This window comes from Rhinatrema bivittatum, chromosome 1, assembly GCF_901001135.1.
Source record: "Rhinatrema bivittatum chromosome 1, aRhiBiv1.1, whole genome shotgun sequence".
In the NCBI taxonomy this organism is placed as follows: domain Eukaryota; kingdom Metazoa; phylum Chordata; class Amphibia; order Gymnophiona; family Rhinatrematidae; genus Rhinatrema; species Rhinatrema bivittatum.
This window is the reverse complement of record NC_042615.1, coordinates 560,271,717-560,292,613: the sequence shown is the minus strand read 5'-3', so window position 1 is coordinate 560,292,613 and position 20,897 is coordinate 560,271,717. Positions and strand designations below refer to the sequence as shown.

General features: G+C 42.9%; 1 protein-coding gene and 1 long non-coding RNA gene across 2 annotated transcripts in view; both read right to left on the bottom strand.

Annotated features, from left to right (window-relative positions):
- Positions 1–6,718: 6,718 nt before the first annotated feature.
- On the bottom strand, positions 6,719–10,474 carry LOC115081552. Its single transcript, XR_003853828.1, has 3 exons — positions 9,740–10,474; positions 7,959–8,147; positions 6,719–7,197 (listed from the first exon to the last, which is right to left on the bottom strand). It is a non-coding gene; the product is annotated as an uncharacterized LOC115081552 (long non-coding RNA).
- Positions 10,475–11,537: 1,063 nt separating this feature from the next.
- Positions 11,538–20,897, bottom strand: part of IDNK (IDNK gluconokinase) — a 45,281-nt gene continuing 35,921 nt past the window's right edge. The window contains exons 4-5 of the mRNA XM_029616794.1: positions 18,701–18,741; positions 11,538–11,976 (exon numbers count right to left, since the gene is read on the bottom strand). Of these exons, the coding sequence (XP_029472654.1) occupies positions 11,631–11,976; positions 18,701–18,741 (387 nt within the window). The 3' untranslated portion in view covers positions 11,538–11,630. The remainder of the gene's footprint in view (positions 11,977–18,700; positions 18,742–20,897) is intronic.

Below are 20,897 nucleotides of genomic sequence, written 5' to 3'. Positions count from 1 at the left end.
TTGTTCCGCTTATTGTTGTATGTGGTGAGCCTCCCGAAGTATCCAGTATCCCCCAACAATTAAACTTGCCACAAACATTATGGGCCAGATTTTAAAAGGGTTAGGCACATAAGGTACGCGTGTAACCCTTTTAAAACCCCCCTGTGCACGCCGAGCCTATTTTGCATAGGCTCGGCAGCGTGCGCAAGCCCCGGGACGCGTGTAAGTCCCGGGGCTTGCAAAAAGAGGCGGTCGGGGGTGTGGCCAGGGGGCGTGGTTTAGGATTGGGGGCGTATCCGGGGGTGTGTGGGCGGTCCGGGGGAATGGCCAAGTGCCCCGACACAGCGGCCTGTGTCGGGGCCTGCCGCGCCATTGCGCGTAAGTTACTACTGCCCGGAGGCAGTAGTAACTTTTCAGATAAAGGTAGGGGGGGGGGGGTCCTAGATAGGGCCGGGAGGGAGGGTTAGGTAGGGGAAGAGAGGGGAAGGTGGAAGGAAAGTTCCCTCCAAGGCCGCTCCGATTTCGGAACGGCCTCGGAGAGAACGGGCAGCGCGCGCAGGGCTCGGCGTGCGCAAGTTGCACAAATGTGCACCCCCTTGCGCGCGCCGACCCCGGATTTTATAAGATATGCGCGTATCTTATAAAATCCAGCGCACTTTTGTTCGCGCCTGATGCGTGAACAAAAGTATGCGCGTGCGCGCTGTCTTTTAAAATGTACCCCTGTGGCTTTAGGAAGCTAGGTAAGGTAAGAATAGGTGTTTTTATTGGGGCAGGAGGGCCTAGTAGGGATGTCTGTTATCATTCCTCTTTTTATCGCATGCGGTAATCACTGTGATAATACGATCCGCGATATCAGCCGCAATAAATACTATTTTCACCGTCCCAAAAAAAAAAGTGTAGTTATTTCCGGTGTTAAATCCCACGATAGCGTGCATTACTGTATTGCACGCCATGCTACCAGACCCTCATTTCAATTTACTCAGCCCAAACTCATCCTACTCGAAAACATATGTTTAATTTGCATGTGCATTTTGCGATTCGGTATTTATCGCGTGCGTTATGGCCCTAACGCGGAATGATAAATGACCCTGTTAGATTGCGCGCCCTCTGGGGATAGGGATTGACAACAATCCCTATCCCCAGAGGGCGCGCCTAATCAGAACATAAAATGGAATGGGTCTCTTCAATAATAACTCTTTTTGCAATTTATAAAATGTGGATTGTTTTTAAGCATAATTGGTATAACTTCATTTGGTGCCATAAACAAGGGTTTCTCTTTTAGACTAGGAAAAATATTATCTGGCTAGCAGCAATACTGTTTGCATGTGTTTCCAGCTCACATAATTAGCAATAATAAATGAATATAAACAAATCCCCTAATTAGAAGGCAGCAGTAATATCTTAGTTCTAACCCTGGGGCAGTCCAATTCAATTGGTTATTAGCAGCATAGTAATCAGTCATGTACTGCATGCATATTGCCCTGACAAACCATACTTTTCCTCACTTCAGGAACTTAAAAGGACCAACTGCAGCAGCATAGGAACGCTGTTTAGTGCATCCTTGTCTGCTGCAGGGGGTAGTGGCCTTCAGCTTGTCTTCCACAAGATTAGGAGCTAATGATTGGCACCGATGTAGGGTTGGCAATGCTCTGGGGTATTCAACTCCGGTGTAGTGCCAGGAGGTTCCGTCCAGAGCAAGAGGAAACCCTAAGTTCAGCTCCAGAAACTCCTGCTCCAGCCCTGAAGCAGCTCCAAACTGCTGCACTAGCTCCGGATTTATTATTTATTTTTATTTTTTTTACCAGGCTCCAGCTATGGAGCCTTGAGGGGACAAAATGTGAACAAAAGGCATGAGATTGCACTACCCTTAATAATATTTCTAACTGCTGACACTGGATAATAAATATTTATCTATTTATTTATTTATCTAGTTTTATATACCATCATTCAGTTTCGCCATCATAACGCTTTACAAAAAATACAATGTTTAGAAGGTTAAGGAGGTTAACAAGGTTTTCAAAAAGGTTCAAATGATTGTTAACATAGAGACACCGTATACAAGTTATTTGCTGTTCAGTTTTTTACGTTTCAGTTTTTTGTTATAATATATACTTGGGTTGAGTTTCAGTTTTCTTAAGGTTAGGCCGGAGGGGGTTGGCTTTGTTTTGTTCATTGGGTGAGTTGGTTTGCTTTGGTAAACATCCATGTTTTTAGGTCTTTTTTGAAAGATATTCCAACATAGTTATGCCTTTGAGTGAAAAGATATGATACTTAAGCTGTTTATTAAACCTGAATTGTTTTATTTGTATATCTAACAAATCAGCAACTATGACATCAAGACTAGGGCTAGGAAAGTGATATGTTTTTCTTTTAAATGATTAACTGGGACAGAAACATTTTCCCTATTTGTATGACAATAACTGCCTACTCAAACAACCAAATCAAACTTCCTAAACAAAGATTTGTTGCTATTGCTTTGTCCATTGTTAAACTGGTTTTCCAGCATCCCCATTGTTCACTGCATATTCAAGGATAGGTTACAGTTCATCAAAATGATTTTCTCAGCATTTGCAGAATCCAGTCTTGTTCTGAGATCAGCGATAGGGTCTCCTGCTTTACAGAAGTCTTTTTCTTTCTACACATGTTGCTGGTACACAAAAAAAACCACCACAAAACACATTTTTGCACTATATACCTTCAGCTCATTGTGGAAAAGAGAGGAGAAACTTTCCGTGCTGACATCTTCAGGACTGCTATAAAAAGAGGTCACAGATACTTGCAGATGTGCAGGCCGTCATGGCTGGAACTGGCATTGGCATATTATTTTCACTAAGTGAAGATGCGGCAACAAACAAACCTATCACAGCTTCCTTTTGCTCAGTGTCAAAAAGACAATGCTTAAAAACATGAACCTAGAAAGATAGATATTTGACAATCCATATCATTCTCAAAGCTTGACAACATTGTACAGATTTGACTCAAAAGATAAGTCTTTCATTTTTCGGCCAGATTCAGCTTTAGTGCTGTGTTTTCCAAGCACTCTGTGAATTTCTACTATGGCGGAGACAGCGAGCGATGCAGTTTGTTGCACCAGAGTTATGATGGGCTTCTTGGAATTGTTTTAGCATTTCACACACTTCCTCTAGAAGCGTCTTATCTTCAGCAGTAATGTTTAAAGCTAGTTTCTTTAAAGTCACAGTTGCAAATTCCAATTGTTCTGCTAGTTGGACCACTTTTTCAATCATTGGCAAGCTTGAATTCCATCTTGTAACACAGATCCAGTTTCAGCCTGGTACACCTTAAAATATGCATGCCAAGCATTAGGTACCATCTTAGAAATCACCACAGATATTTCTTCCACAAATGAAATCTTTCTGAACTACTAACCAAAGAAACTATTTTCTTCCTTCACTAACCCCAGGGAAAGCATCTTCTTGAATCGCTGACCTTGTGAGGGCGCCCTCTCCAGACACTGACTTTGTGAGGGTGATCAGAGGTGACTTGTCAGAAACAGGGTGTCCAAAAACTCTATTGCAATCCTAGCAGATTACATGCAGTTCTAAAACCATTTAAATATGGAACAGATAACAGGTACATGGCTGCAAAGATAAAAACACTTCAGTCTTGTACCTTCAGAAACAGAGACGCACATATACATTTACCAGCTCACAACCTGCAGCTTTAATTACATTATGCATAGTAACATAGTAATGATGGCAGAAAAAGAGCAAAATGGTCCATCCAGTCTGCCCAGCAAGCTTCGCAAGGTAGTAACCGCCGCTCCGTGCAGGTTACCCCCATGTTTCTCTTAAGGGTAGTAACTGCCGCTCCATGCCGGTTTAGCTTTTTTATTCATTCCCATCCTCTAGCCTTTTAGGGATCCACAGTGTTTATCCCATGCCCCTTTGAAATCCTTCACAGTTTTAGTCTTCACCACTTCCTCCGGAAGGGCATTCCAGGCATCCACCACCCTCTCAGTGAAGAAATATTTCCTAACATTGGTTCTAAGTCTTCCTCCCTGGAGTTTCAAATCGTGACCCCTAGTTCAACTAAATTGTTTCCAATGGAAAAGGTTTGTTGACGACCATGGATCATTACAACCTTTCAAGTATCTGAAGGTCTGTGCCATATCACCCCTGCTCCTCCTCTCCTCCAGGGTGTACATATTCAGGTTCCTCAACCTCTCCTCATAAGTCATTCAATGGAGACCATCCACCATTTTGGTCGCTTTCTCTGAACTGCCTCCATCCTATCTCTGTCTCCTTTGAGATACGCTCTCCAGAACTGAACACAGTACTCCAGGTGAGGCCTCACCAAAGACCTGTACAAGGGGATTATCACTTCCCTTTTCTTACTGGTTATTCCTCTCTCTCTATGCAGCCCAGCATTCATGTGGTTTTGGCTATCGCACTGCTTTGTTGACTTCAGGTCGTTAGACACTATCATCCCAAGGTCTCTCTCCTCCAAGCACATCAGCCCTTCACCCCCCCATCACATACAGCTCTTTTGGATTACCACGCCCCAGATGCATGACTCTGCATTTCTTGGCATTGAATCCCAGCTGCCATATGTTCAACCACTCTTCCAGCTTACTATGCTTAATTTAAATATTTATCAAAGACCAGATATGTTTCCTCTAGTTTGGTGGTGCTTGGTGTGAAGACCAGTAGAGAGGTGGCAGAAAAACAGCGGCATGCTTCAACTCTCACAGTTGCAGGAGCCATCATAATAACTGGATGAACTAACACATATTCGGAAGGTTCCTTTCCCTCCCCCTCTCCTTCCCCCCTTCACTTTTGGAGAGGACCAATGAGGCTTTTATGGGATCTCTTGCCTTACAGCAGTGGTTCTCAACCCTGTCCTGGGGACCCCCCCAGCCAGTCGGGTTTTCAGGATATCCACAATGAATATGCATGAGAGAAAATTTGCATACACTGCCTCCATAACATGCAAATTTTCTCTCATGCATATTCATTGTGGATATCCTGAAAACCCAACTGGCTGGGGGGGTCCCCAGGACAGGGTTGAGAACCACTGCCTTAGAGCCACCACCTGTTGTGGAATTTGGTGCAGACTCAATGTAGGATGAGATTGCGGTAGAAAGAAATTTGGCTTATGAGGTTGATCTGGCACCAGCATAGAGCTCTGAATAGACTTTGGCAAGCGCTATACAATTTAAGTAAGGACTTGCTCCCTCATACAAAAGTTTTTAAAAGTAAAGTGCAGTTAATGGAGAGCAGTCTGCCTTTCCCCTCCTGATCTTTCACTCTTCAAATCATGTACCCTCACTGATTAACTTTGTATTATTGACCACTACATTATTGCCATCTAACTCCTCCCACCCTTTGATGAACTTATTCACAGAATTATTTTTGTATTATTTACTGTTAGTTCGCTCTGGATACATTTCCTCCTGAATTTTATGTAAACAACATGCTTTATTTTTCACTATGCCAATGATCCTGTAACTTTGCTTCGCCTTACCTTATTGATCGTTTCTGCTCGTTATCTCATATAATTCCTTGTTTTGCATACAGTTATAGTTACTGTTCCTTGTCTCATATAGTTATTGTTACTGTTCCATGTAAAGGCTTTGCCTAAAAGTTCCTAGTTATTTGTAAACTGATACGATGTGCAAACGGATGTCGGTATATAAAAAATTCTAAATAAATAATAATAAAATAAGATAGAGTTTGTGTCTATTTCTATGGGTAACCTGGAAAGTAAATGGAAGAAACTGAATCTTTTAAAGTTGTAGTGGCCAAAGACAATTTGATTCTTGCCAGCAGAACTGAAATACTGCAGACCGACTTGTGAAGAAAAAAAAAAAAAGCATTCAGGGTGTTAATGTTCCTCATGATAACATTATTTTAAAAGTACTAGGTAGAGCGTTTACAGTTTATGAGTGAAACTACCTCCTTTGTGTAAGGTCTCATCAGAAATCCCCCTCTCCCCAGCAGGGAGAGGTTCTGTGGCACCACAGTGGACGGATGCTAAACGTGTTTACATTTTACAGGAGAGCAGGCGTCATCGTTCCACAGTCACCAGCAGCTGGCGCTGAAGGGGGAACTTGATGGTTGGTGGCAGCTGGAGCAAGAGAGAGACATACAGCTGGGGTAGGATTGCCAAAGTTCCTAAAATTGTCACTATTAATTAAGATAAAGCAGTGCTTGCTTAGTTCTGGCAAAGTTCAATAGAAAGTAAAGGAGACACTAAGTAATCCCTTTTCCTTTCCCTGCTTGCTGTAAGGCAGATGTATGCAATATCTTTTTCATTCACTATTCCTCCATTGTGATAATAAACTCTCCACTTTATTAATGATCTGCTTGGGAATAATTGTATCCCAGGTGAGAAGCTGTGTAATGCTAGTGGGGGTCTGTATTTCTCTGGGAACTGACGAGGTTTGTGGTGTCAATGTCCCCAGAAAGACCCTCAGGGAATAGCTATGTGGGTAGGTATTGTTCACAAGCAAGCAGAACTGCAGTTGGTGGGTGGATGGTTACCAGAAGGGCATGTGTGGAGGTGCAGATGAGACCTCCACAGTGCCTACTGGGACCTCCAGATGACTATGGGTCTAAGCTCTGGTGGGTGTTCATACATGTAGAAAACTTTCACTAGTGTTATGTCACAGCTAATATTTTTGGAGCGCTGTAGCAAATAGATTCCTGTAGGCTGCTGTGGGCTCCAAACTGAAATCTTTCCCACTGTTGGGCCTCCCTACTTCCCTTAGATTATAAGAAGCAAGAGTCTCAAAAGTGCATTAGCAAGGACAGTATTTAATTAATTATTATTATTTTTTTTACAGGATTTCTGCACTGAATCCCGTGCTCATTGGATATCATGTTTGTGCTCTACTGGAAGGAACATGATGTGTGTGTGCTGGAGTTGGTCCTATGGGTTTTTACTCTGGTCCAGCAGTGTTGTCGGAGTGTATTATTTAGTTCTACAGACCTGGATGAGAGCCCCTTGATGATAATCTGTCAGCAGATTGCCATGGGCCAGCTGTCACCCTCGCCCCCCTAGCAGTGGCCTATAAACCAGACTGCTGAGAGAGGTGGGAAGTATGGCAGGAAGCTCTCGCAGAGGAACCCCAAAATCAGCATCCAAGGCCACTGCTTGCTCTGCCTCGAGGAGTCCTCCCTGCGCTGTGGAAAGCTTCTGATCATTTTGTGCGAGCAGCAGCAGCAACAGCAGGGTGGTAATGCCAGAAAGCTCTCCCTGTTGTGAATAGAGGGAAGAGTTACTAACATTGTGACTGAAGAATAAGAGACAGTTTTTATAGGAAACATGCTCTCCTTTTCCCAAGGACCAACAGGAAACAACCCTGAAAACTTTTCAGGCCTGACCCACCTAATTATTCACACATTTTGTCATTTCCAAATCTGTGCTGTTTAAGAAAATGTTTTCCAGTCCTCTCCTGCAGCCACACCTAGTCGGTCAGGTTTTCAGGATTTCCCCAATGAATATGCTCGAGATAATTTTCATACTCTGGCTCTCTAATGTATGCAGATCTATCTCATGCATATTCATTATGGATATCCTGAAAACTCAACTGGTTAGGTGTGCCTCCAGGAGAGGGTTAGGGAAACACTGGTTTAAGCCACAACTCTCGCAGCTCAAACTAATAACAGTCACTGTGATGCTATACAAGAAACACAGATCTGAAAAGCACCTCAAGAAAACTATTAAAGAAACATCAACAATACAATGACAAAATTAGTTTATGAAACAAGGAAACATAAGACAGGGGTGGCCAACTCTGGTACTCGAGAGCCACAAACAGGCCTGGTTTTCAGGATATCCACAATGAATAGGCATGGGATGGGCATGCACTGCCTCCACTGTATGCAGATCTATCTTATGCCTATTCATTGTGGATATCCTGAAAAACTGGCCCGTTTGTGACTCCCAAGTACCGGGATTCGCCAGCCCTGTCAGAAGGCAACAGAAATACACATAGTAATTGGGTAACAACTAACCTTATTTGGGGGGACACAAATGAATCTCTCTCAGAAAGCAGTAAGTCTCTCCCTTTCTCAAAACGAGCACCATAGAGAATGGAGGAAGGCGGCCAGAAAGTCAGGATGTCGCTGGCAGTAACACAGCTGGCAGAACAGAGGCCATGACGAAGGCAACAGGCGGCCGAGAAAGAAGCTTCAAGCTGCTGCCTGTCACACAGAGGAAAGGAGGCAGTGAGGAGGTAGTGGAAGGAAAGAGGGGGCAAGAAAGGGAGGAAATGAAACCTGACAAGCTTGACAGAGGGTGAGAGGAAGAGAGAACGGATGAACAGAAGAATAAGAGAAGGAAGGAGAGCCTACGAGCCAGCACATCAGCACGTGGCCATGAAAAGCAGACAAATCTGAACTGCTTGAGAGGTGTGTGAGGGAGAAGGGTAGTCCAGGGGATATCACATCACTGCCTTTCCCGCTCTGTAACCACTGCGATGGGCAGCTGTTGTGGGGGCTGCATTACCAGTGCAAAATAAACAGAAAGGAATGAAAAAACAGAATGAAAAGAAGGGGTCATGGTCCCTCACAGGAAAAAACAACAAAAACCCTGCACCAGTACCACACCAAGTTTAAAATTAAATGCCTTACCTTGGGCCTACTCTTAGTCTCACTCTCTCCTACCCGCCGCCACACCCATCTTACTCCATCCCTACACCCATTTTATTCTGCCATTTTGAATAAGGACCCAGCAGGGCAGGAGCAATGGGGGGAGTCACTCTTGCCCCATTTGGATTTCCAAAACCCCACAGATGAGGTAAGATGGTTTTGGGGGCATGGGTAGGCCCGGGCGGGGGGGAGGTGTAAATAAATTACACGACAGGTTCTCTATCACCCAGAAACTGGAGGTGTTTGAATCTGAAGCTGTTTGGAACAAGGGGGACACTATTAGCAAGGTTCAGATTGCACGTTTTCTTCCAGAATATTGCAAGAACTTTCATGGGTCTGCAAGTCGGAATTTCTCCTGGGGTTTCTTGCACGACACGGAACTTGATGGGAGCCACCTTTGCACTGAAATACCACAGCAATTGTAGTATTTGTTTTTATAAAAATGTTAATTACTTATTTTGGGAGCCTAGACAACTTTCTGACTTTATATTGAAGCATAGCTTAGTACACCTGCATCTCCCTCCCTACCTGAAATTGTCTCTTCAGATGGCATTGAATAGCATAATCATGTACTTTTGTTCATATCATGATTGGGTTTATTTTTTTCTTTTGTTTGTAAGATTTGCAACTGGTCAGATTTTTTTTTTTTGGGGGGGGGGGGGGTGTTAAATTGGCTAATTTCCTTGTATTCCCATTTTTTGCTTTACTTTGTGGATCTCTTTCTTGGATTGTTTTATTTTTAAGATTATTTTGTTTTTCTCTTATGTATTTTGTCATGTAGTCTTATGGAATATCTGTAATGTACATGTTTAAAAATATAACAATACAATTTTTTTAACTTTCTAATTGAGCTAGACAATAGGGTTTACAAGCTCCATTCACAGAGAATTAGCTGCTACTATGGCTCTGGCAGCAACTGGTTTCCAGATGAAAAGGCCCCAACAGCAGTGCAGCACTTACAATTTCTGATATTGTTATGATATCTTACAGGATGATTTCTTTGGGCTCATTTATCATACCAACGTACATCTTGTAGCATGTGAAAGCCATGAATTTTAGATTTCCAGAGATGTCAATTTATTTGTATAAAAATCTGCTCTCTCAATAGTATGACTAAACTGCAGATTGATGCAACAGAAAAATACCTCTCAAATTAAGTTGAAAGCAGACTGTTCCAGAGACTCAGTCTTCAGTTCCAAACCTATCACAAAGCTGGAAACAGTATAAACACCTAAAGCAAATGTGGACAAATAAAACAAGAATTTGTTTTTATTTTTCTCTCAGGCAGTTTGACTTTCCAATATGGCTGTTGAAAGCTGTTTCAAAACATTAATTATTTTGACTGACAGTTGCTTTGATCAATAAGGCATTTTAAGGCCTAGATCTAAGGATTTATGAGGCTGTTTTGAGTCAAAATAAGGTCCAAACTGTAAACCATAAAGATTTCTGTAGTAAGCAAAATATACATTGCAATCTGTCCCAAGTTTTTAGTACATTTCAGTAAAATGAACTTTTATGTCCCTTTTAAACGACTAGGGCTTGATCTTTTTTCGTATGATCTGCATTTTTCTATTACCGGTCAGGCCGATACAGAACAGTGCACTCGGCCGAGTGCACCATTCAGCCCCCATTTGGCTGTGCGTTTTTGATGCACTATTATTACCCCTTATACAGTAAGGGGTAATAGCGCGTGGAAAACACGCGGCCAACCCCCCTGAACTAATAGCGCTCATCACATGCAAATGCATGTTGATGAGCCTATGAGTTAGTCACCCGAAATACACAAAGTAAAATGTGCGGCCAAACCGCACATTTTACTCTCAGATATTAAGTCGGAGGCTCCAAAAATTAAAATAACCAAAACTAAAAAAAAATCTGCCCGCGGGTTGGAAAACAGATGCTCAATTTTGCCGGGCATCCGTTTTCCGAACCAGTGGCTGTCAGCGGGTTCAACAACAACCGCCAGTAAAATTAAGCATTGGTTGTTGGACCCGCTGACAGCCGCCGCGTCCGCTAATAAGGAGGCGCTAAGGTCACGCTAGTGTCCCTAGCACCTCCTTATTAGCGTGGGCCCTAATTTAAATAATCACGTGCCCAGGAGAGGTGCCTGGGCATGTGTCGGGGAAGCGGGCGCTCACCTACCATCTGCTGGAGACAGAGCATACTGGCAAACTGAGGTCAGCACAGATGTCTCCACTGTCTGGACTGGTCTGATTGGAGTAATAGGAAGAGGATGAAAAGGAATAGGAATTTTTGAGCCAGTCCAGCGGCTCAGTGCACGTACTTCCATGTGGAGGGACCTGGATTCAATCCCTGGCACAGATCTTCTGCTCCCCAGGTCGTCCAGGGGCACAGGAAGCAGAAATTATAATGCACAGATCTTCTGAGGTATTTACCCAAGTAAAATGACTTGTAAAATTACTTTTTTTAAATGTGGATAAAAGTACCTACACATGCTATACAACTGCATTTTTATCTACACTAACAAAAAAAAAAAAAAAAAAAGTATTCCTGTGGGTGTTTTTAGAGTGGAGATGGGAGGGGATGGGTAAAATAGCATGTACACATTCACTGTTCAAATGTATACATGCTATTTTGCCTTCTCCCCTGCCCACGCACTTGCTAATTTTCAAAGAGAAATAATGTGGGTAGTTTCTGTTCAAACATTTGTAGCAAGTCCGCACTTTAAAAACACCCATGGATTTTGCAAAGATGCAAGCTGTTTGAAAATTGTCTCAGAACATGCTGCCATTATTTTTTTCGGTCTGTTGGCACTTTTCTCCTCTGCAATTACATAGCTAGCCTACAGTATTTAAAGTACAGTAACTGCATAATCCCTTTAACTACTCCAACCAGGCTTGCAGGGCTGCAACTTTAATCTGGATTTTTTTAAAAATTACCCTTTTGATTTAAAATGCCCTTAAGAAAACAATGTGACATCACTAAGATTTGGAATGTTTAAGATGCAAGAACAATTAAAACCAGACAGCCAACCCAACAAAACATCTGAATACAAGAGATGCCCCATGTTAGATCTCACTTTAACATTGTCACAATTTCAGAAACTATTTCTGAAACACTCTTTTCAACATTAATGATAATAAAATGCTCAGGTGCCGAAGGAGGCTCCAGAGTGTCAAACTGGGACTGAAGTAAGGCTGAAGGCATAAAATGTCCTTTCCTTCCCTCCAGCCGCTGACAAATGACTTCCATGGAACCATCCAGATGAACGAAAAGGGGGCGACTCGATGGAAACTCTTCTTTTTTCACTCGTTGACCACAGTTGGGTAAGAGGGTACTTTCCCCATTTGATATAATATTTCTGTACGCTTGCTTCAGAGCAGAACAGGCCAGAACTACATTTTCACTCGATAGTCCTTCTCTGTAAAACAGAAACAAAATGTATTGAAGATTTATTTTCAAGAAACAAGGCATCTAGCACAAAAAAGGGGTTTGGACAAGTTTGAGTAGAAATCCAAAAAAAACATTAGCCAGCTAGATTTGGGGAAAGCCAGCACTTATCCCCGGGGGGGCCCACTCTTTGGGATTCTACTAGGTGACCTGTGAGCCAGACTGGCCACTATCAGAGACAGGAGATTATAAGAGCGTGGCACATCTACTGCTCTTATAATATCAGGGATATATTTACCTTTGGTAGTCAGAAACTGTAAATCATAGGTGAAAATGAAGAGATCTATAAAATCTGCATACTTAAAAGAGCAAGGGCTCAAAACCACTAAGGTGGGAGATGTCGCTGCTTAAACTGGGAATGCGAGCACAGGCAGGCAAGACAAACCACCTCGTGCCCCCTCATTTCCTTCTGCAGGGCACGTCCTTTACTAAGCACAGTTGAGAATTCCTCCCCAGTATCTCTTCGCTTTCAGGCCTGGCGCATAATATTCCTCACCGCATGAATTTAACACACCAGGAAACAAAATCAGCCAAGTCTGATTGGCTGATGCAGTCTCTCTCTGGTGCATACTCCTCTTGATAGAAGAAACACAATAGCCTTGAAGATTTGAATAGAAGTTGATAAATTGTTCCCATCCCATTTTGTGCCCATGGGAAAATAATGGTAGTGAAAAGTTTCACTTTGCTCAACTAAGTCCACCCTTCACAGAAACACCCACATAGACATGACCACACAGCCTGACCAAATACTGCATAGTAGGCTATAGAAGATATTCAAGTAGGGAAAAAATAGATAAGTAGGGAGGGGCTAAGGAAAGAACTTAAAAAAAAATAAATAAAAACTACAATAACCACCATAAGTAAGTTAAGATGCTGGTTAGTTTGCACATGAGTTACTTACAGTGAGCATTAAATCATCTAACACAGAGTAATTTAGAAATCAATATATTTTTGGACAGATATAATCTACCAATCTCACTTTGTCAGCTGCATTAACAGGCCGATACAGTACAGTGCGCTCTCTGCCCTTGGACGCGCGTTTTCCCTTACCCCTTATTCAGTAAGGGGAGGAAAACGCGTGTCCAACTCGCGGCACCTAATAGGGCCCTCAACATGCAAATGCATGTTGAGGGCCCTATTAGGTATGCGCACGGGATACAGTAAGTAAAATGTGCAGCGCACATTTTACTTTAAGAAATTAGCGCCTACCCAAAGGTAGGTGCTGGTTTCTGCCAGCACCGGGAAAGTGCACAGAAAAGCAGTAAAAACTGCTTTTCTGTGCACCCTCCGACTTAATATCATGGCGATATTAAGTCGGAGGTCCCGAAGTGTAAAAAAAGTTAAAAAAAAAAAAATATAAAATGGGCCGGCGGCTGTCGGGCCGAAAACTGGACGCTCAATTTTGCCGGCGTCCGGTTTCTGAGCCCGTGGCTGTCAGCGGGCTCGAGAACCGACGCCGGCAAAATTGAGCTTCGGCTGTCAAACTTGCTGACAGCCGCCGCTCCGGGCTAAAAGGAGGCGCTATGGACGCGCTAATGTCCCTAGCGCCTCCTTTTGCCCATTTCTACTGCACCACCTAATTTGCATACTGAATCGCACATACCGGCGAGTGGCCGGTGCGCGCGCCGGGAGAGCGGGCATTCGCCCGCTCTCCCACGGACTTTACTGAATCGGCCTGTAAGTTTGCAGTTTTTCCACCCACAAAACTAAGAATAACTAGCTATGATGTGAATGCAATTTTGTAGCAATATCACCTTGATATTCTCCCTAAAATGAGATGATGTCTTTCCTATCAGTTGTTAATCATTTTACTAAAAATAAAAGTGAACTTCCAAATTATTATAAATTTTGATTAATAAAACAGATAATGGGTTTTTCTAATTGCTGATGTGCTTAGTATATTTATTTATTTATTTCAGATTTTTATATACCGGCATTCGAGACAGAAGTCACATCGTGCTGGTTCACATAAAACAGGGGTGCATAGTAAACATAACTATAACAATGGTGTTGAAAAGGCAGTTACATATAACAGGGTAATAAGAACTTGGCTGAGAAGGAAGAGAAAGGAAAGGTTATTAAATTCACACAGGTAAACGATAGAAGATAAGGATGACCATGGTGTATTTGGAGATTAGTTATATATATAGATATAGTTAGATATATCATACAATAATATATATATATATATAATATATATATAATATATATATATCATACAATAATAATATATACAATATATAGTTAGATATATCATACAATAAGCAATGATAATAGCATTCAGGGCTTCTTGTGATATTACAACTCAGGCCTAAGGAGTCTTAATGTCAAAAGATGCCTGATATCTCTAACAGCTTTATTCATACTGTTGGAGATATTTAAAATTCTTTAATGGACAATCCCTCTCTTCTTCCACCTGAAAATACCTTGTTAATCTTTAAAGTAATGTGCTCAAACCAGTCTTGTGGCTCACTCTGCTCTAGCCAATTGGGCCGTCAAGCTATCCTGCCCACAAAAAAACCATAATGAATATGCATGAGAAATTTGCATACACTGGACACACAATATATGCAAATGTATCTCATGCACATTCATTGTGGATAGCCTGAAAAACAGGCTAGCCGTGGGTTTTCCAGAACAGGTTTAGGCAGCTCCAGACTAGTGGGAGCCTCAGTGACTAATCTGAGCACCACTGCTCTAAGCAGACAAGTTCCATTTTCTGCAGAAGGCCGGAGAGGGGAAAAACTGTCAGGGGCACTAACACCACAAGGGACCCCTTGGCAAAGATAAGGGAGGTCACCAAGGCAGAGCTTCAGGATGCCTGGCACTGGCTGGGCTCCATCCTTCGTTTCTGCCCTGGGTCCCAATATGTCAGGCAGCAGACCCGAATAGAAAGAACCAGGTTCACGATGCCTGTGGTTTCTTCTCTTCTGCTCTGTTTTGGAAATTACCTTTGTACTGATCATAGTGATCACTTACTATAGGGACCAGTTAAAAAATCATTCAAGTGATCACAGTTCGATACAGATATTCCAATGTACGACGACAGTAAGGAATTGCAATAAAGTTGCCTTCTCCTGCACTTTACAGATTTTATTTTTAAAATGTATACGCCACATTATCCTAGGGTTTAAGCAGCTTACAGTCGAATACCTACATCATTGTATATGGCAGTATGTTCAAACAAGTCACATAATAACAACTTTAAAATATTAGTTGGATCAACCATGTAAATGTGGCATTAGGAGGACAACATTTAACAGATAAGAAAAATGTCTCCTTAAATAGTTGTGCTTTCAGGCTTTTTCCAAAAACCTTAAGACTGGTTTTCTTGCTGATTGAAGTAGGTAGGCAGTTCCACAGTGTTGGGCCCGTAACTGAAAAATTTCTTTCCCTGGTTTCTGCCAGTCTGCTTTACTCAGAAGTTTGGGATGTCTAATAAGCATTGGCCCAAGGATCTCAGCGATCTCATCGTTTGATACATTTCAAATAATGAATTATAGAATAATAATACTGGCTGGTGCTTTGCCACTCATGGCCTTATCTACCATTGTAAGAACTTTAAATTGGATTCTTTGTTTACTCCTGGTGGAATTCTGAGCAAAAAAATGTAAAATTCTACACACAAAAACTTAAAATTCTGCAAACTTTATATTGGTCAAAATAATAATATATATGATGGTTTTTCAGTAATTACATTTTAAATTAATACAGAAAAAAGTTATTACTTAAAGATGCAGAATTTTAAATATTTTTAGCATAATTTCTCTAGAAATTCACTGTAAAAGTGTCCCTTCTACTCGCTCTCCCTACTCCCCTGGCCACTTTGCCCTCTCAGGTCCCAACTCCTCCACCTGCCAGTATCTCTCCCCTCCACCTCTAGGCTCAACTCCTTCCACTCTATCGCCAGTCCCATAGTTTGACCCCGTTCTCAGTACTGCCCCTCACACAGGCTCCCTCTGTCCCTCCCTCTCTCACACACATGCTCCCTCTCTCTAGTACAGATACACACACCCTCATACAGGCTCCCTCACTCTCTCGCACACAGACACATCCCCTCATACAGGGCCCTCGCTCTTGCATACACACCCACACAAGCTCCCTTTCTCTCTCATGCATACATCCTCACACAGGCTACCTATGTCTCTCTCATGCACCCCTTCACACAGGCTCTGACTCACACATACACAATCCCTTCACACAGGCTAGCACTCTCACATACACACGATCCCTTTTTCATACACACCAGCACGAAACAAGGAGAAGAAATGCACTCCAAAAAATTATTAACCACACAATATGAGGGAGATACAAAAAAAAGTAATGATCCAAACAAGGAATAAAGTTAATTCTTTTCCCAAGTTGTCATTTATTAGGTTTTCATATTTCAAAATAAAGCGGCTGCCTCAGAACTTAACATACTAGATTACAGTTCTCAAACAGGTCCCCCAATTTTGACACAGACCCATGTTTCACTCCAAGCTGCATCGGGAGGGACTAGAAATTATTTTAAACACTGTAAATCAAAGCAAAAAATACAAATATGTGAATAACATTGGACCAAGTAAAAGGGGGCTGTACTTTAAATAACGCTGAGACATAGACCTTAATGCTGGTATTTTGTTGAACATAATTCGAGTAAAGGAGAGCGGACAGAGCTGACTGTAGCGTCCATTTAAAGAGCCGGGTTTTGGCGCGAAATGCTACACCAATCAAGGAGCACCAACACAAAGCAAGTGAACCAATAAGAAAACAGTAAATCAATGAGGAAAAATAAAGAAACAAACAAAAACTAAATAAAATGAAGCCATTCTATTTCATTATTGAGACCTTTAGGAGCCAGACAATCCAATTTGAAAATCCATTTTTGCTCCCTGCCTAACAAAATTTCTGAAAAGTTGCCCCTAGGTTCTGGTGGGGGAACCTGTTTTGAGAACAGTAATCTAATATGTTGAGTTCTGGAGCAGCCGCTTTATTTTGAAATATGAAAACCTAATAAATGACAACTTGGGAAAAGAATTAACTTTATTCCTTGTTTGGACCATTACTTTTTTTTGCATCTCCCTCATATTGTATGGTTCTTACACACCAGCTCCCAATCTCTCCCCCACATATACACTCCTTCACAATCTCCTCATATAGGCTCCCTCTCTCTGGCACCCATACTCAAACAGCTCTCTCTCCCCCCCTCCCCATCTCTCATCCTCCCCTCCCCCTGCTCTCACCCTCCCCTCCTCATATGTACACACACACACACCCCTCTCTACATACATTCATGCTCACCGGGGCCTTCATCTTTTCCACGAGTGGAGTGCGTCCCGAGTCACGCGGGGGCATTCATGTTTGCAGCGAATGGTGCGCTTGCTCTGTTTGCGGCATGCCAGGGTCCTTCATCTTTGCCGTGACCGACGCCCCGGGGGGCCTTCATCTTTGTCGTGAACGGCGCACCGGGGGGGGGGGGGGGGGCCTTCATCCTCACCGCGAACAGTATGCTCCGTTCACAGCCTGCTGGGGTCTCCTCTGCCTTTTTCTGCGCAGAATTTGGGAATTTTAAATTACGTTTGCAAGGGAACCGAAGTAGGAAACTCGCGCCCTTGGCTAGTGCTTCGGAGTGAATAGACAGAAAAAACTTCCTGCGTTGTTGGGTGGTTCTTGAAAGGTCCGGATAGACCCTTTCCACTCCTCCCATAAAGGGGACATTTATATTTTTGAAATAAGCTTTCATCAGCTGGCTCACCTCTTGGTCGGTATAAAAGGAAATAAAGAGAACAGCACGTTCTATGACATCCACACTAGAATTCTCCAAATAGTCTGTAAGATTTGCAAAATCATCCCTTACTCCCATCAAGGGTGTCCGGGAGGGACTCTTTCTTGTAGTCAATGGAGAGCAAGACATCACAGAAGGGGGGGGAGAGAAGCTTTAGCTGAATATTCATGTCCAGGGTTGGCGTTAGCTTTATTGCTGCCCTGTATCACCCGCTCCTTATTCTAACGCCTAATTTTTATTTTTTTTTCCCCCAATAACTAACACACAATAGAAACAACTTCCATAGATCTCAGTTTCTCTCTCTTTGTCCTGGACCCCTTTTTTTCCTGCCCCCCCCCTAAAAAAAAAAAAGTCTGGCTCCCTCCAGCAATCCAACCTTTACAAATTAACACCCCCTCCCCAACCCACGGCAGATGCAGGGGTATTAGGTGCCCTAGACAAACCTTACAGCCTTAGCCCTCCTTCCCCCAAAGCCCTCTTCACACAATTAAAAATGATGTATTAATAAAAAGGACATTCAAAGTACAGCCCGAGATTAAAATATCACTTACAGCAACGTGTATATTATATTTACATGGACTGCTGTGGTGCTAACCAAAAAATCCTGCAAAAAAAAGACCCTCGAAACTAATATGGTATTAGTCCTATTGTAATGTGTGCTGGGTATGGGCTTCGGCCTTCTCCCCTGCTGCCCCCATTCAGTCTTTCCCCCCTCCTCAATCTCTCCCAAAGACAGCATGAAGCCCTTCCCAACAAGATCTCATCAAGGTCTCTCCCCCCCCCCCCCTTCCCAGGCTCCGAGACTCCAGCAAGCACTTCCCCTCTTTCTTTCCCTAGCCCTCCCAGTTTTACAAGGGTTTTCTGACCATTTCTAATTAGTTTCAATGTAACAATCCTTACTGATTTATGAAGTCAAAAGATTATTTACCTTATTGTTCTGTGCAACTCAGAAAGCCATGGGATCCTGTCCTATAGAAGAAAAATAGATTATTAACCTTCCAACTCTGAATATATCTGGCTGTTTTGTGCAAAACTGTCTTTTTTTTGTATCTTTATTAACAACTGAAAACATACAGAGCACAGTTAGTATATCTGCAACAATATTTTCACCCCAACCCCACCCCACCTTTCATTGTAACAGAGAAATCACAGCAGAAGAGGTCCCTAAGCACAAACAGCAATCAAAAATATTACAAATCCCATACAAAATAGTGCATAAAGTAGATATGGAATACAAAGCTTTACTAAGCTCAGTGCTTAAGCGAGCAGCTGTCATCCTAGAGAGATAAAGCAAAATGAGTAAGCATCAAAAAGGTATCGACTGGATCAGACTTTTTGAAACTGTAAGCATCCAGAGCAGGTAATGTTTGCACACAAACAGATCCCGAATACCATGAAAGAACTGTTTGAATTTAGTGGAGCTGTTTGAAACTCCACAGACCGGTGCCAATGCTTCCTTGGCTTCCCTCTGTGCTCAGCCTGCTCTTTCCCCCCGGTGCTGAGGTTGAAAATGAAGCACCCGATGTCCTTGATCTGGAAGACACTGATAGTAGGGGCTGCTACCCGTTGCCCCTAGCCCGCCGGTGGCATGGACGGAGTGGACAGCCCCACCGATGACAATGGCTCTGTGTCCATTGGTGCGCCTCTACGGTCCTTCGGCGATGCCGATAGCGCGGACGTTCTCACCCCGAAGAGCTTCTCCATCTTCCCGAAGCAGGCGCGAGGTTCCTTCGGGGGGTCTTTTGGTCACACAAGCGGCACCCCTGAAGGTCATGCGGATGCCCCCTAGGAAGAGAATGCACACATCGTGTGGGTTCCGTGATGGCCATGGACGAAAACCCGACGAGGCCATGACGATACAAACTTAAGGGGCGAAAACGACGACGGAGGGAACGGGCGATCAATGCTGGCGGGCACCGAGGCACCGCTGCCACGGGGGAATGGAAGCAAAAGAAAAAACTTACCGGACCGCCAAAATACCTGACTAGAATATAGGGGACCGAGAGGGACCCGCATGCGGGAAAAATCCAAAAATGATCGGCGGAAAGTTTTCTAAATACTTAAAATAAAATAAAATAACACAAGCTCAGTAACCACGAGGCAAAAACTCTGCAGAAAAAAAGAGACTGAAGAGGGACCCCGCGTGGTATAGGGCATGCTGGGCATGCTCAGTGTACCCAGTCAAATTTCTAGAAACTTTGACAGACGTTTTCCGTGCCAGGCTCCATCCGATGATGTCACCCATGTGTGAGGACTACCATCCTGCTTGTTTTAGGAGAAATGTGTCTGCTATTTTTCAGACAGGCTAGTCCGAAGCCAAGGCAATATTTATTTATTTATTATGGGCCTTTATTCATGGGTATCAGAGGTTTTTCACAATTTTGATTTGGCTGTAAACTGCCACTTCAAAAAGCTCATCCACAGCACTCCCTGCAAGTTCAATTTCAACATACATCTCTCTACAGTCACCAGCTTCTTGTTTTTCTGTGCCCTTTGTGCGTGCTCAGGCTGCAAAATAGAAGGTTATAGTACTATCCAGCAATGCCACAGGGATATAGGCAGCTGGACATTCGGGCAACAGACTCAATTTTCATAACTGTTTAGACCCTGTAATTCTCGACCCAGTCCTTGGGACATACCTAGCCAGTTTGGTTTTCAGGATATTCACAATTAAGATGCATGTTAGATTGGTATGAACATGTAGTGTAAGCACCTTATGCATATCTATCTCATGCATATTTATCAATCCTCCATAAATTAATCACAGGACAACAAAACCTTTGGCTAACTGAACACATTGAACGACATGCTCCAAAAAGGAATCTTCGCTCAATGAATAAAGGCCTCCTCAAAATTCCTCATGCTAAAATCACGCACCTAGTATCAACCCGAGAGAGAGCTATATCCATCGCCAGCCCATCGCTATGGAACGCCTTTCCCCTAAATCTAAGAACCCAAGATGACACCAAAACTTTCAAAAAAGAATTAAAAACCTGGCTTTTTACCAGAGCTTTTTCAGAAGATCTCAACTATCAACACCAACAAACTCCCAACCAGACAACGCCAAAGAAAACAGACACCATCCTATCAACTTACGACAGACTAATCAAACCACAAACTCTATA